The 17,528-nt window shown below is 48.1% G+C and overlaps 1 protein-coding gene across 1 annotated transcript in view; it reads right to left on the minus strand.

Annotated features, from left to right (window-relative positions):
• The window catches only part of LOC118083899 (collagen alpha-1(XI) chain-like), a 31,393-nt gene extending 14,151 nt beyond the window's left edge, over positions 1–17,242 (minus strand). The window contains exons 1-6 of the mRNA XM_035112927.2: positions 17,152–17,242; positions 8,987–9,040; positions 5,470–5,523; positions 3,097–3,141; positions 1,938–1,983; positions 504–548 (exon numbers count right to left, since the gene is read on the minus strand). Coding sequence (XP_034968818.2) covers positions 504–548; positions 1,938–1,983; positions 3,097–3,141; positions 5,470–5,523; positions 8,987–9,006 — 210 coding nt within the window. The 5' untranslated portion in view covers positions 9,007–9,040; positions 17,152–17,242. The remainder of the gene's footprint in view (positions 1–503; positions 549–1,937; positions 1,984–3,096; positions 3,142–5,469; positions 5,524–8,986; positions 9,041–17,151) is intronic.
• Between the last annotated feature and the right edge of the window lie 286 nt (positions 17,243–17,528).

The following is a 17,528-nucleotide window of genomic DNA, read 5'->3' on the forward strand; positions in this document are numbered from 1 at the left end:
AATACCAATTTAGGTGATGGGGATGAAGCAGTGATCACAATTTCCTGCCCTTGCAACAACGGAAGTTGAACAGAATAAGCAATGTTAACATATGAAAACATCACGGGGCAGTTGATGGTAGATCATACTGGGGCAACGGGGGGGGAGGGGGGTGAAAAGTCAGGCTGGAGCAGTGCCCTGGGGTGGCCTTTTCCTCCCTTCCTCTCAGGATGATTGACCCGTTCAGCATTCCCACCAGACAGTAGCAAGCCTTCCTGCACCAACAAAAAACAGCCTCTGGCAAGTGATTTCTGATCCAGGGAGGCAATTACTGGCCCCCAATGAGATTGCAGGGCAAATGACATCTGGAGTTTTGATGGTATGTAGTGAAACAATATACTATGACTGTTACAGCTTGGTAGCACTAGGTAACTCTGTTTGGTGTTGGTGGAAAAGCTCGGAATCACTACACACACACACACACACACACACACACACACACACACACACACTTTTCTACTCACAGTCAGGCCGTGTTGATCAGAGCTCCCCATGGCACCAACAACACCCTGCAGGATAAGTTAAAACAACATTAAGTATAGGAACATAGGCAGGGGTGGATCTACTATGAAACTAATGAAGCTTAAATTAATCTCAGCGCCCCTAATCTCAGAGGGCCTTGTTTTGTTTTTTGTTTTTAAAAAAGGGTCTAGTGGGTGTTATTTGAATTGCATGACTGAAAATTGATTGGTTGTGTGTGTGTGTGTGTGTGTGTGTGTGTGTGTGTGTGTTTCAACAAGTCAGTAGCACAGATGTTGTAAAGATCATTGTAAACAAACCCATTGAAGAAGATAATGATGGTTACCCAGACCTTGTTGCTGGTTGAGAAGGGGCCCCCATATCAGTTCAAGCTTCAGGGCCTCAAAAATGTAGGTCTGCCACTGAACATAGGAAGCTGCCTTAGACTGAATCATGCCACTAGACCAGGCATGTCAAACCTGCGGCCCTCCAGATGTTTTGGACTACAATTCCCATCTTCCCCAACCACTGGTCCTGCTAGCTAGGGATCATGGGAGTTGTAGGCCAAAACATCTGGAGGGCCGCAGGTTTGACATGCCTGCACTAGACTATCTAGCTCAATATTGTCTACACTGACTGGCATCTGCTCTCCATGGTTTCAGGCAGGGGTCATTCCCAGTCCTATCTGGATATGATGTCAGGGACTGAACCTGGGACTTTCTGTATGCAAAGAGATGCCCTGCTACTAAGATGGCATGAAGACTTCCATTCCACATTCCGACCAACCACCCAAGGGCAGAAGCTATGCAGGGGTGCTTAAGAACAGCAACAACATTTTATATTTCATTTATTAATGGTTTCTCATGCGGCACCCCAAAGCAATTTAATATTTACTGTAACTAGATGCAAGTTCCAAAATTATTGGGGGAAATGCACTGCTGCTAGAGGTGTGAGCAGGAAGTAGGGAATCTTTTTCAGCCTGAAGCCTGCATTCCCTTATGAACAGCCTTCCAATGGTCATATGCTAGTGGAGGACAGGGCCAGAGGGTGGAGCTACTCTTACCATACAAAAATGCATATTTTGTGGGGGAAATGCTTTCTTTAAAAGTGGGTTACATTCAGTACTAGTCATAGTCATTAATGCACATAGTCATTAATGCACATAGGTGCATTAATTCAAGTGGATTTACTACTTTGAGTATACCTTGGCTGGAAAAAAACCCCAATGTAACTTTCTTTACCTTTTTTAAAGTGCAGATTGATGCAGAAATAGAACAGAATGGACTTACGAATGAATACACACAGAATTCACTTAGGCTGGATACAGACCACCCACCCTTATTCAAGTCTATGAACCCCAGATACTGCCTAGCACGGCAAGGGCCAGGTCAAGTAAAAAGGATAGCAAAGTAGGTAGTATAGAATGGGAACCTGTGTACCAGGCTTTCCTTCTGGACCATCAATCCCAGGAACACCTCGTAAGCCCTGGAAGAAATGTATGGAAGGGAGCAGAGTATGCATAACAATATTACTTAAGTTTTCCAGAGTGCTTAAAGCAAATCAATCAATCAAATATTTATTTACAGCCAACCAACCATTAAAGGGAAGTACAAAACACACAGACACACACCACAACAGACATATCAAATTGAGTAGCTAGAGGAATTGCTAAGAAAGGCAAACTTGATATAATATGGTAGCCATTTACATCATATGCTAACAAAGATGGGCATTTACTACAACCTCCATCAAGCCATATAATGATGGGTATCAGTTATATGCACACTAGTTAAAGATAACTGTTTATAATTTTACTCCACCCTGAAGTGTACCTGTGTTTTGTGATAGCTAGCCTATTGCACATGCTGTCACTATAAGTACTATGTTATGGTACCAGATCAGTTCTGTTTGTTCTTTTTTTACTATACAAAATTTCAATTAAAAAAACGTACTAAAACACACACACATAATCACTGTCTTAGATTAACAAAGGTGACAAGAGCTAACTGTTAGAAAAACACTGGGGTCTAATTTGAATAGTAGAACGTCTGGCATCTGGTGGGTGGGGCTTGTGTGTTATGTTCTGGAATTGGCCCCTCCCTTTGGGTGTTCAGAGAGATCAACTGTCACTCTTGCTTCATTTTTGCCTCATGATGCTGTTTTAGTTTATCTCAGACAGTATGCTATTGTGTTACAGTTTTCTTTATTATTAAAGTTTTTTTTATGTATACATGAGCGCTTACATACTTTGCTGAATGAAAAGAACCTCTGCTGAAGAATGCAGGAATATCCTAAACTGTGTGAGTCAGGGGATATTGCCACTATGGCTGGAGGATTGGTTTTTTTAAATCACCCCACCTTTCACAACACTTACAAACACTGGAAGTTTAAGAGATATTATGACATTCAGATATTTTGCCACCTGGTGCCAAAAGAAGGTCAAACGATGGCACCAGGCAGTCTTCTATGGGGAGAGCATTCCACAAATGGGGAGCCACCACTGAAAAGGCTTTCTCCCTTGTCACTCACTGTTCTCTGAACCTCCATAGCAAAGTTGGCGTGATTGAGGCTAGTCACAATAGGAATCCTATTACTTACTGGGGGTCCTGGCATTCCAACAAGCCCATGCTGGCCCATCCGGCCCTGGAGAGAAACCAAAAGTGCTCTGAAGAAAGTCTTTTCCCTCATTAATCAGTCAACATACCCAGGGAGCTTCCGATTCCATGTGCTCTTGAGCCACAAATGCATCGCTGTTTGGGTATTTGTCAACACAAAATGTGCAACCAAACCCAAGAATGCTGGTGTTGGTATTTGATTGTTATCTCAGTTTCTTTCTTTGGTGGGAACATCACATATCTGGGGTACTTTGTCGAAACATGGGCACCACATTTTTAAGAAGGACATTGACCATTGGGAGCATGTCAAGAGGAGGACAACCAGGATGGTGAAGGGTCTTGAAACTAAGAGGAATGGTCGAAAGAGCTGGCTATATTTAGTCTGGAGAAGATTAAGGGGAGATGTCAATGGAGATGGGCTACATTAGACCAGCGTTTCTCAACCGCTGTTCCGCGGCACACTAGAGACGCTGGCTGGTGTGCCGCGACGTGCGGCGACGAGAAGGGCGATTTGCATTGTCACGTGCCTGGCAAAGCTCGGTGCAAACAAGCCTGGCGGCCGCCAATGAACAATGCTAACCCGCCAGAAAGCAATATTTCTCCTCCTCTTTCCCAAAGCTCAGTGCAAATGAGCCTGGCAGCCGCCAATACACAGCGCTGACCCACCAGAAAGCAATATTTGGCAAGTATAATTATAATATAGGGTGGCACAGAGTTAAATTTTTTAACTTTTTTAATGGTGGTGTGCCTCGTGATTTTTTTCACGGAACAAGTGTGCCGTGGCCCAAAAAAGGTTGAGAAACACTGCATTAGACTGAATGGGATTCTGCCCCACCCATCTAATTCTGCCCAGAGTGCCTGCCTTAAAACCAGTCCAAGGGGTGGCACTTCCTGTCAGCTCCCTCCTCTTCCATAGTTTCAGTGTTGAGACTTGTATTACACAGCAGGGGAGAGGATGAGGACCAAACAGACCTGCCTCTGGTTTTACCTAATGTTGCCTTATAACCTAATGGGCATTCTCTTTGAACGTTTAAAGGGCTATCGTGCAGGTAATGGAACAGACTTAGTCTCTGTTGCTCCAAAGGGCATGATAAGCACTAGCAAGTGGAAATGACACAAAAGTAAAAATTTGGCTGAACATTAGGAGGAGTTTCTGTGCAATAATGGAACAGATTGCCTCTGGAAGTGGCGGTCTCATCCTTCCTTGGAGCAAGTCTAAAGTGATACTGGGACAGAGCTGTGCAAAACATGTCCTCCTATTTTTCAACATTTCTTTCTCTGCAAAATAAGAGGCTTCCTTTTTTCTACTGGGAATGGATTCTCCCAAAAAACCAAGGTTTGTTATTGGTTTATCCAAGAACTGCACCATGTCACCCTTTCTCTAATAAGCCCTGGCATAGTTTTTGCGCTTTTCACAACTCAATTTAAAACAGCCTTTTAAACAAAACAGTTTGAGTAAGAACAGAGACTTGAGTTAGCGTTGGATATTTCCCCTTGAAGATTCTTTGTTATCCCACTGAAAAAATGAACCACCAAAAGGATTTATATCAGGCATCCCCAAACTTCGGCCCTCCAGATGTTTTGGACTACAATTCCCATCATCCCTGACCACTGTTCCTGTAGCTAGGGATCATGGGAGTTGTAGGCCAAAACATCTGGAGGGCCGCAGTTTGGGGATGCCTGATGTTATATCTAAAATATATTGCAAACCCAACACATAAGGTGTGGGGAACCTTTTTGTTTTCCAGCTTGAGGGCCACATTCCCTTCTGGGCAGCCTTCCAGGGCCACATGCCAGGAGTATTGGTGGAAGAGGCAAAGGTGGGCAAGGCAATGACTGTACACACACCATAGCTGCCAAGTTTTCCCTTTTCTCACGAGGAAGCCTATTCAGCATAAGGGCATTTCCCTTAAAAAAGGGGAGAACTTGGAAGCTATGACACACACCCTCTGTCTTTCATCCAGGGACGCAAGAAGCATGATCAGAGTCCAAGGGCATATTCTAGTCAGAAATAAAAACACTAAAGGAGGGTTCAAAGCAGGGCCAGTGTGGGGTGTTAACTAGAGAGAATCTTGAAAGCTACAAAGAGGTCTGGAGGACAGTAGCCAAACCCCTCCCGCTGCCTGCACTAGGACCTCTGGTCCCCTCACCGCTGACATAAATTCTCAAGGTTGCTTTGGTGGGAGAAAGCTTATGTGCTATGTAGGGCACATTACTTGTAAAACCAGAGTGAAAGCAATACCTGAAATCCCTTACATATTTCCAACATTTCCACTAACCCTTTGTGTGAAACACTCCCCCGCCCTGAGGAAAAATTAGGTGCTTCAGGCATGAGACCGAAAGAGTTGTTACATACCCGCTTTCCTCGTTGTCCTGGCCTTCCTTTTGCACCATCTGGACCCCGACTGCCCTGCAGATTGGAGAGAAAATTCTGTTATTTCATGCAAAGTTGAATTCCTTACAGCCACCATTCCCTGCCCCTGTCCCACCCCCCTTTATTAAGCCAGGGCTAAGTCACAGAAAGTAACCTAACAGAAGCAGAAGACATCAAGAAGAGGTGGCAAGAATACACAGAGGAATTATACCAGAAAGATATGGAGGTCTCGTACACCCCAGGTAGTGTGGTTGCTGACCTTGAGCCAGACATCTTGGAGAGTGAAGTCAAATGGGCCTTAGAAAGCACTGCTAATAACAAGGCCAGTGGAAGTGATGATATTCCAGCTGAACTATTTAAAATTTTAAAAGATGATGCTGTTAAGGTGCTACACCCAATATGCCAGCAAGTTTGGAAAACTCAGCAATGGCCAGAGGATTGGAGAAGATCAGTCTACATCCCAATTCCAAAGAAGGGCAGTGCCAAAGAATGCTCCAACTACCGCACAATTGCGCTCATTTCACACGCTAGCAAGGTTATGCTTAAAATTCTACAAGGCAGGCTTAGGCAGTATGTGGATCGAGAACTCCCAGAAGTGCAAGCTGGATTTCGAAAGGGCAGAGGAACCAGAGACCAAATAGCAAACATGCGCTGGATTATGGAGAAAGCTAGAGAGTTCCAGAAAAACGTCTACTTCTGCTTCATTGACTATGCAAAAGCCTTTGACTGTGTCGACCACAGCAAACTATGGCAAGTTCTTAAAGAAATGGGAGTGCCTGATCACCTCATCTGTCTCCTGAGAAATCTCTATGTGGGACAAGAAGCTACAGTTAGAACTGGATATGGAACAACTGATTGGTTCAAAATTGGGAAAGGAGTACGACAAGGTTGTATATTGTCTCCCTGCTTATTTAACTTATATGCAGAATTCATCATGCGAAAGGCTGGACTAGATGAATCCCAAGCCGGAATTAAGATTGCCGGAAGAAATATCAACAACCTCAGATATGCAGATGACACAACCTTGATGGCAGAAAGTGAGGAGGAATTAAAGAACCTTTTAATGAGGGTGAAAGAGGAGAGCGCAAAATATGGTCTGAAGCTCAACATCAAAAAAACCAAGATCATGGCCACTGGTCCCATCACCTCCTGGCAAATAGAAGGGGAAGAAATGGAGGCAGTGAGAGATTTTACTTTCTTGGGCTCCTTGATCACTGCAGATGGTGACAGCAGTCACGAAATTAAAAGATGTCTGCTTCTTGGGAGAAAAGCAATGACAAACCTAGACAGCATTTTAAAAAGCAGAGACATCACCTTGCCGACAAAGGTCCGTATAGTTAAAGCTATGGTTTTCCCAGTAGTGATGTATGGAAGTGAGAGCTGGACCATAAAGAAGGCTGATCGCCGAAGAATTGATGCTTTTGAATTGTGGTGCTGGAGGAGACTCTTGAGAGTCCCATGGACTGCAAGAAGATCAAACCTATCCATTCTTAAGGAAATCAGCCCTGAGTGCTCCCTGGAAGGACAGATCGTGAAGCTGAGGCTCCAATACTTTGGCCACCTCATGAGAAGAGAAGAATCCTTGGAAAAGACCTTGATGCTGGGAAAGATGGAGGGCACAAGGAGAAGGGGACGACAGAGGACAAGATGGTTGGACAGTGTTCTCGAAGCTACGAACATGAGTTTGACCAAACTGCGGGAGGCAGTGCAAGACAGGAGTGCCTGGCGTGCTATGGTCCATGGGGTCACGAAGAGTCGGACACGACTAAACGACTAAACAAACAAAACAAACAAGTCACAGGTTGGAGCAGAAGATCATAACTCAGATCTCTTGATTTAAAAGATATATATTATTAGTATTAAAAAAAGGTGGTGGGGATAGAAGAAATGGTGTTTAACCCTTTCCTCCCCTGCTCCATTTCCTATACAAATCCAGCTGATATCATCCCCTTTGGTGATACAGCTACAGAATCTGTTACTGAATCATTTCCCTCATGGGGCTAATTACACCTGTGGGAGGAGTGTTAGGTTGGAAATATGCAACCAGGAGAGGGAAGGGTTAAAAGAGGAGTGTGTGTGGGGGGGTGCTTTTTCACATGAACATGGGACAACATACAAGTGAAACTCGGAAAATTAGAATATCGTTGAAAAGTGCATTTATTTTAGTAACGCAACTTAAAAGGTGAAACCAATATATGAGATAGATGCATGACATGCAAAGCAAGGTATGCAAAGCCTTTACTTGTTGCAATTGTAATTATTTGTTGTTAGGCGGGTCAATTATAAATGGAATGTCATGAATGAAATGTAATAGCGATGTTTATTTTTGTAGTATTGTAACTATTTGTTTGATTGCTGTGGAATTTCCAAAAGAAAGCATTTGTAAAAAATTAAAAGAAAAATGATAAATAATAAATTGCATTACTGAAATAAATGCATTTTTCGACGATATTCTAATTTTCCGAGTTTCACCTGTAGGTGAATCAGGCCATTGTGTCCTAAGCTACATTTCAGCCATGTAAAAGTCAGAGGTTGCTACACACGCCTCTTTTCCTTTCAAGCAAGCAAGAAGCACTATTGCAGTTCAAGGGACAATTTGAGCTAAACAGAAGCACCCAAGGAAGGGATGGAGCAGGACCCCGCAAAGGGTGTGGCCTAGCAAAAAGGGGTGTGGCTGGGAGAGATTGGGGGACTGCATTTTGCCCCTGGGCCTGAGGTTCCCTATTCCTGGGTTAAAACTAGCTCCTATAATATTGTGGAATTCAAATCAAAATCAAAATTTAACCTTTGTTTAATCCAAAGCCAAAAGAAACATTAGAAGGTCCAATCTCCCCACTCTCCCCTTCCAAGATGGATATTTCTCAGTATAACTCCCAGTACAGTATGTACCATGGATAGAGGGTATAGCAACCATGGGGAAACCTTCTTATACCTGCAAATTACTGCAATGTGTTAAATGGGGGGAGGCTGACTCTGAAGATGGTTCAGAAACTTCAGCTGTTGCAGAATTCAGTGGCCAGGTTTGAGCATATAGTGCCAATCCTGGCCCAATTGCATTAGCTGCCAACTAGTTTCTGGATCCAATTCAAAGTGCTGACCTATACAGTGCTATGTTGCTCAGGACTGCAATACTTCAAGGACCACCTCCTCCCAGCCTGGACCCTGAAATCACCACCTGAGAATCTTCTTTGTGCAATCTCAGGATAGTGGCAACATAAGAATGGGCCTTTTCCGGCCATGGCTCCCAGCTTCTGGAATGCTTTCCCTGGGGTGGCTCATCTGACATCACAGCAACCCTGTGAGGTAAATCACTGCTATCCTCCTTTTGCTATTGGAAAACAGATCAAGGGTCAAACCTGCTCAAGACCATGGCTTGAGTCCATGGCAAAGGTCCATGACAAAGGTCCAATTCCAGCAAGCAGTCTCAGGAACCTGCTAAGGAAGGATTTATTATAACTATTAAGCAAGAGCAAAGGTAACAACAGAGGCTTAGACCAACCTTTGCACCTTCTGTGCCATTTTGACCAGGGGGACCAAGTTGCCCTTCCTCTCCCTGAAATGGCAAAAAGATTCAGTCAATACTTATCACTGCAAACCATGCTGGAACAGCTTATTTGGACTGAATGGAAAGTAGCTCAGACTAAGGATGGGCAAACCTGCCTGTTTTGACTTCTCCCAATTTTCTCTCTCTCTTCAGTTGATTTGCATTATATATAAAAAAGTCCCTAGGAAAATTCACCAGCCTTTGAGTGGAAAATTTCTCTCAAACATATTTTTGTATGAATTTTTCCTAATAGACGCATATACTAACTATAACACATTTAAATGCATGTTTTACACCAGGCACAGGCAAACTCAGCCTTCCAGATGTTTTCAGACTACAGTTCCCATCTTCCCTGACCACTGCACTGGTCCTGTTAGCTAGGGATGATGGGAGTTGTAGTCCCAAAACATCTAGAGGGCTGAGTTTGCCTATGCCTGCTTTACACTAGCAAATTCATTTGTCGGTACATGCTACTTTGCTGGAGAACTGCACTGCAAAATGCAGAGAAGTTCAAATTTCATGGGTGTGATTGGTGGATTGTTTTTGGAAGTGAAAATTAGGTAGGCTTGCCTTTAAATGGCTGACTTGCAGATTGGTCAGGACCCTGAACATTAGCATCTCTATTAGGAGGTTAGAATATACTGCAACGTTTTGTTGCAGGACTCTCTTGTTCTTCCGGTTATGAATATGTGAATATATTAATTTTGCAAATTGGGGACCAAACATTTTAGCTCATGTGGAAGCAGTAAGGCTGTGTGTATGTGTGTCTATCTTGATTTCTTGAATCCCCTGAAAGTCACCAGTAGGGGGACCTCTTATGTCATTACAGGTAGGTAGCCGTGTTGGTCTGAGTCGAAGCAAAATAAGAAAATTCCTTCAGTAGCACCTTAAAGACCAACTAAGTTTATATTTTGGTATGAGCTTTCGTGTGCATGCACACTTCTTCAGATACACACACAATGACACACTCTTATGTCATTGTTATTCTCTGTGAAAATATGGGAGATGCATGGGAGAAAGCAGAGGATTGAGCACCAGGTAGCAACTAAAGCTGCAATCCTGACTCCACTTACCTGGAAGTAAGCACCACTTAAGTCCAATAGGACTTACCCTTGAGTTAAGATTGAGTTAGGATTGTGCTGAAAATAGGGATGAGTGAATCTGTCAATTTCAGTTTCTATCACTTTCTCATTTTTTTTGAGTCTTAACTTTAGTTCTCTGTGTTTCTCCCTCAGCCCTAGATGTAGGTCCGCATTAATAAATACTGATCTAGCCACTCTGGCAAAATGGTCTCTAGTCCATGCAAGCTTCTGTGGCAAATAAATCACTGGGAATCTTAAGCAGGTGTGGAGGAACCTATGGCCTTCCAGATGTTGCTGAACTGCAACTCCCATCAGCACCAATCAGCATGGCCAATGGCAGGGCAAATATATATATATTTAATGGTTCCACAATACTCTTGTCTGGTTTTGCTGCAAGCAGATGAGCATGGCTCCCCTTCCAGAACTTCTTAAATAGGTTCAGCTGTTACTGAAATATAGTGTTCCTTGCAAACTACCAGTCTTTTAGAAGACATCTGAAGGCAGCCCTGTTTAGGGAAGCTTTTAATGTTTAATAGATTATTGCATTTTAATGTTCTGTTGGAAGCCGCCCAGAGTGGCTGGGGAAACTCAGCCAGATGGGCAGGGTATAAATAATATATTATTATTATTATTATTATTATTATTATTGTTGTTGTTGTTGTTGTTGTTGTTGTTGTTGTTGTTGTTGTTGTTATTGTTATTACAGCAGCTGTGGAGATATATTAGATTGCTTTTAAGCATGTTCAGTGGTTTTTAGATGCTTTTCTTTAAAAATAAAATTATTTTGCTGCTTTGTTGTTAAAAGGGTTAAAGGTAAAGGTAAAGGGACCCCTGACCATTAGGTCCAGTCGTGACCAACTCTGGGGTTGCACGCTCATCTCGCATTATTGGCCAAGGGAGCCGGCGTATAGCTTCCAGGTCATGTGGCTAGCATGACAAAGCCGCTTCTGGCAAACCAGAGCAGCACATGTGTGAGGGACAGGGGATATCGCGAAGTCCCTCCCCTCCTGAGTTCAAGCCAATCACCGAGCACAGGGGAAAGCAGAGAGAGTTCCGATTCCAGTAGGGAAGCAGGAAGTCGGGTCCGAGGCTCAGGCAAGGTAGAGGAGCCAGGGTCCCAGGCGGGACAGGAAGGGGCGAATAAGGGAGGGAGACCCATCCCCCCAACGCCAGAACTACGCAGAAAGAGGAGGGGAAAGAGGATGGGTCTGCCAAAGCTTTTGTGTTGGAGAAAGACGCGCCAAAAGCCATTAGGAGGTTCTGAAACCGACTGATCACATCACTCCGTGTAAATAGCAATGACTTTAGCACTGTAAATACGCAGCACCAATAAAAGAATAAAATGCAGAGCTGCGTAGCGTCGTTACTCTGAAGTAGTCCACTCCGGCCACTGTGACAGCAACCTCCTAATCCTTTTTGGGCTACTTTGGAGTTGCCGGGATGAGCGTGTCAGAGGCGGAGAAATGGCGGCAGATCGCGGAGCAAGCCCAGCAAGAACTGCAGCAGCTGTCGCTGCAGGCGCAGGGGGAATTGAAGGCAGCTAAAGAAGAGACTAGGAAGGTGCAGGACGACCGGCTACAACTTGCGGAACAGGTGAGAGCGCTACAGGAAAGAGAGCAGGAATTAAGGGCGGTGGCGGTAGACCTCCAAAACAAGCTGGATGCAGAGAAAAACAAGGCGGGAGGGGCACCCCAAGTCCAAGTGCTGCCAGGAAGGAGAGCCGGGACGCTAGTAAGCAAGTTCAGTGGAGACCCGAGGGAATATCAGGGCTTTGAGACTGAGATTGTGTATGCTCTTGAGCTGCACCACGCTGAGTTCCCTGATGATGAGCACAGGGTAGCGTTTATTGTGGAGCACCTTACCGGGGCAGCCAGGGAGTGGCTAAGACCGTTAATCGCAACAAAGAATCCTTGCATGAAGAATGTCAAACTATTTCTAGAAGGTTTGAAAACGATGTATTCGTCCGATAGTCATATGGACCAGACTAAGGAGGAACTTCATAATTTACGCCAAGGAAATATGACAGTTCGCGCGTATTGGGCGAAATTCACCATGCTGGTGCACAGATTGGGGTGGGAACTCGAGTCACCCCCAATGCAAGCGGCGTTCTACTTGGGGTTGCATGAGGAGGTGAAGGATGAGCTCTCGAGAGGGCCAAAGCCCAGTAATATGGATCAGCTGAGCAAAGCGGCTCTGGCGGTGGGGGTGAGACAGGAATCCCGGTGGAGCGACAAGCAAGCAACGCGCACAAAGAGGGCTTGGTTCCCACGGTCGCAGGAGAAGCCACTCCCCCAACAACCCTTTCAAGCCACGCCTGGGGCCAGTCAGGACCAGGAACCCATGCAGATTGATAGCGCGCGCGCGTGTGCGGGCTTTTCAAAACCCAGCGGCGCCAAGACGCAAGGAGGGAAGGGGTGGGAATTGCTTTCTCTGCAACTCCCCCCAGCATCTCGTCAGAGACTGCCCACATCGTAGGGAGTGGCAAGGAAAGGCGGGAACGGTTGTGCCCTCCCCCACTGACGCAGCACCACAGCAGGGAAACGGGAAAGCCTGGCTGCAGGAGACAAGGGGCAGCAGCCAGGCACACTCAGCAGACAACAGCCCCAGCCCACCCACCCGCACAGAGAGGAGCAGAGCCAGCCCACCCCTCCCAGAGCAGGAGTGGTTCTAGAAGTGACGCTCACGCTCCCAAATGGCTATCCCCTGACGGTCCTCGCCCTAATTGACAGTGGGGCGTCAGCGAACTTCTTCTCGAGAAACTTTGCAGAAGAGCACCAGATCCAGCTTCTGCAGCTGGATTTTCCCCTGCACGTGGCAACCATTGACGGCAGAGAGCTGCTGGGAGGGGCCATCACTCATCAAACCCCCCCCCCCATGAGAATGACGGTGGGAAGGCACTCAGAGACTCTGGCATTCAACGTCACAACCATCTCAGACCCCCCCATCGTCTTGGGCATGAGCTGGCTGGCGCGCCACGACCCCTCCATCAGTTGGCACCAGAGATGCATCACTTTTGGATCGGACTTTTGCCTGGAACATTGCATGCAGCACCAACCAGGGGAGGGGCCTCCGATAGCCACGGTGGCCACCATGCACATCAAAGGGGGTGAGGCGATACCCAAGCCGTACTGGGACCTGCAGGAGGTCTTCAGCGAAGCGGAGTCCGACCACCTACCCCCACACAGGCCTTTTGACTGCCAGATCAACCTGGTGCCAGGGGCAACTATACCCCCAGCCAAGCTGTACGCCATGTCAGACCAGGAACTGGAGGATCTGCGCGCTTTCATCGACAAGAACCTCAAGCGGGGGTTCATCAGAGAAAGCAAGGCAGCAGGGGGCAGCCCGGTCTTCTGGGTGGACAAGAAAGACACGCAACAGCGCCGTCTTGTGGTGGATTTTAGACGACTGAATTCAGTGACAGAGCCAGTGGCTTTCCCCATGCCCAGAGTGGATGATCTCCTGACAGCGGCACGCAGGGGCAAGATTTTCACCAAGCTAGACCTGAGGGGGGCGTACAACTTGATCAGGATCCGGGAAGGCGATGAATGGAAAACCACGATGTTCACGCCTCTGGGCTCTTTTGAATATCTGGTGATGCCCTTCGGGTTGCAAGGGGGCTCAGCATGCTTCCAGGCCTTCATGCACCACGTCCTGGGGTCCCTCCTTTTCAGGAAATGCTTGGTCTTCCTGGATGACATCCTTATCTACTCCGATGACCCAGTGCAGCATGTGAAGGATGTCAGGGAGGTGTTGCAGCGCCTGAAGGAGAACCACCTGTATGTGAAGCTGGAGAAGTGCAAGTTTCACACCAAGGAGGTGGACTTCCTAGGCTACAAGCTGTCAGACAAGGGGCTGGCGATGGACAAGGACAAGGTGCAAGCCATCCTGGACTGGCACAGCCCCAGGACGCGCAAAGATGCCCAACGCCTACTAGGCTTCGCCAACTTCTACAGGAAGTTCATCAAGAACTTCTCTCGCGTTACGGCTCCCATCACTGACTGCCTGAGAGGCAAGCAGAAGTTCAGGTGGACACCAGAGGCGCAAGCAGCGTTTGAAAGCCTCAAGAGGGTGTTCGCCTCAGACCAGAACCTGTTCCACGTGGTTCAGGACGCGCCCCTACGCGTGGAGACAGATGCTTCTGATAAAGCTGTGGGCGCCATTTTGTTGCAACTGGACGCCAACAGAGAGTGGAGACCCTGTGCCTTCTTCTCCAGGAAGTTGACCCAGCCAGAGCGAAACTACACGGTGTTTGATCGGGAACTTCTTGCGATCCACGCTGCGTTCCAGCACTGGAGACACTTCCTGGTGGGCGCCAAGCACCCCATCCAGGTGTGCACAGACCACAAGAACCTGGAGTTCTGGAGAACTGCCAGGGTGCTCAACCAGCGGCAGATACGGTGGGCAGAGTTCTTCTCGAACTTCAACTTCTCCATACACTACATCCCGGGAGAGCAGAATGTCAGGGCGGATGCCCTCTCCCGCAAGCCAGAGTACATGGAGGAGGAGCCGCCACCGGCACCCAGGCACATTTCCCCCCCGTCAGCATGGTCCTGCGGAGCAGCAGTGGTGAGCGAGGCGGAACTCACAGCACTGACGGCAGCGGATGAATTTGCCAACCGCATCTTCAGAGAACTGAGAGGGGGGGGAGCAGGCAAACGACTTTGCAGAACGCAGGGGACTGCTTTTCTACAAGGGTGCACTGTACCTGCCCACCACCCAGCTCAGACGTACGGTCCTCAAGCAGATGCACGACAACCCAACGGCGGGTCATTTTGGGAGGGATAAAACCACTCACCTAGTCATGAGACACTTCTGGTGGCCAGGGGTGCGGGAGGATGTGAGGGATTATGTAAGGGGCTGTGACACCTGCCAGCGGGCAAAGGTGGTCAGAGCGCCACCAGCAGGTTTGCTGGAGCCCTTAGCCACACCGCACAGGCCGTGGGAAGTAGTGTCCATGGACTTCATCACAGACCTGCCGTCGTCCAGGGGCAAGACCGCAGTGTTGGTGGTGGTGGACCTCATGTCCAAAATGTGCCACTTTATACCGTGTGCCAGGGCGGTCTCTGCAGAAGAGACAGCCAAACTGTTTGTGGATCACGTATTCAGACTGCATGGATTACCTTTAAGGGTTATTTCGGATCGTGGCCGCCAATTTGTTTCCAGGTTCTGGCGGCGGCTCATGAACCTCCTGCAGGTGGAGGTCAGCTTGTCGACGGCTAGACACCCGCAGACCAATGGACAGGCGGAGAGGGTCAACGCCATTCTGCAGCAGTACCTGAGATGCTACGTCAGCCAGCGGCAAACGGACTGGGTGGATCGCCTGCCACTGGCAGAATTTGCCTACAACAATGCGGTGCACGTCTCCACAGGGGTGTCGCCCTTTAAGGCCAATTACGGGCGTGACCTCAGATCTTTCCCAGAGAGGGAGGGGGAGGAGGAGGAGGAGGGCCCACAGGCTGAGGATTGGGCAGAGGAACTGGAGACGGTGCACCAGCAGCTCAGAGAACACTTGGAGAGAGCCAAGGAAGCGTACAAGAAGGGGGCAGATCGCCACAGGCGACCGGGGGAGGTCATTAGGGTGGGGGACAAAGTGTGGTTGTCCTCGGAGGGCCTTCCCATCAGAGGGCGATGCAAAAAGCTGGCGCCCAGAAGGTTGGGCCCCTTCACGGTCACGCAACAGGTCAACCCGGTGGCATACAGGCTGGCACTGCCAGAGGACATGAGGGTGCACCCTGTGTTTCATAGATCGCTGCTGTCGCCGTACAGGGAAAGCAGCAGGCTCCGAGACAGCGAACAAACCCCTGAGGGAGGGGGGGAGAGGGAAGGCAGGGAGCAACTCAATGAGGCCACGGCCATCCTGGATTCAAGGTGGGGGGTGGGGGGACTGGAGTACCTCATGGCATGGGAGGATGCTCCACCGTCCCAGAATGAATGGGTCCCAGCCACTCAGATACAGGAGGAATTCCTGGTAGAAGAATTTCACGCCCTCTTTCCCCATAGACCCAAGCCCTGGCACATGGAAAGGGAGGGGGAGGGGGAGGAAGCACGGGAGAGCAGTTCACCATAGCGCTGGGAAGCGGAGTTTGAGGAACCAGAGGATGAGGTATGGGTGTCACCGAGATCCACCCAGTCAGAGGAAGGAGCAGATTGGCAGAACATTTTTACCCCCACCAGCTCTGACGCCACGGACTTTTTGGGATTCCCATCCTCCCAGGCGGAAGGGGGGGGCTTGCAGGACTGGGGGGAGGTGTTCACACCAACGGGCTCGGAAAGCACTGAGTTCTTAGGCTTCCAGTCGTCACCGACACCTGGGGGGGACCTGGGGAGGGGTGAAGGAGAGCTTGGGAGGGGGGTGGATGTGAGGGACAGGGGATATCGCGAAGTCCCTCCCCTCCTGAGTTCAAGCCAATCACCGAGCACAGGGGAAAGCAGAGAGAGTTCCGATTCCAGTAGGGAAGCAGGAAGTCGGGTCCGAGGCTCAGGCAAGGTAGAGGAGCCAGGGTCCCAGGCGGGACAGGAAGGGGCGAATAAGGGAGGGAGACCCATCCCCCCAACGCCAGAACTACGCAGAAAGAGGAGGGGAAAGAGGATGGGTCTGCCAAAGCTTTTGTGTTGGAGAAAGACGCGCCAAAAGCCATTAGGAGGTTCTGAAACCGACTGATCACATCACTCCGTGTAAATAGCAATGACTTTAGCACTGTAAATACGCAGCACCAATAAAAGAATAAAATGCAGAGCTGCGTAGCGTCGTTACTCTGAAGTAGTCCACTCCGGCCACTGTGACAGCATGGAAACGCCGTTTACCTTCCCGCTGTAGCAGTTCCTATTTATCTACTTGCATTTTGACGTGCTTTCGAACTGCTAGGTTGGCAGGAGCTGGGACCAAGCAACGGGAGCTGACCCCGTCACAGGGATTCGAATCGCCAACCTTCTGATCAGCAAGCCCTAGGCTCAGTGGTTTAACCACAGCGCCACCTGGGTCCCTCGTTAAAAGGGTTAAAAACTTAATAAAACAAAACGAAAAAAACCCTTCCTTACTTCAGGTCCCTGAGATCCAGCTACTCCTTTGGGCCCTGGAAACCCTGGAAACCCTGAAGCACCTCGAAACCCTGGAAGTCCCCTGGTCCCTTGGAGGCCAAACGTACCCTGAAAAAGAGGAAATTGGGATACCTAAATCATTTGAACAGCAAACATCAGGATTATATCTAACTACAATGGTACCTCGGGTTACAGACGCTTCAGGTTACAGACGTTTCAGGTTACAGACTCCGCTAACCCAGAAATAGTATTTCAGGTTAAGAACTTTGCTTCAGGATGAGAACAGAAATCGTGCTCTGGCAGTGCAGCGGCAGCAGCAGGAGGCCCCATTACCTAAAGTGGTGCTTCAGGTTAAGAACAGTTTCAGGTTAAGACCG

This window comes from Zootoca vivipara, chromosome Z (genome assembly GCF_963506605.1).
Source record: "Zootoca vivipara chromosome Z, rZooViv1.1, whole genome shotgun sequence".
NCBI lineage: Eukaryota > Metazoa > Chordata > Lepidosauria > Squamata > Lacertidae > Zootoca > Zootoca vivipara.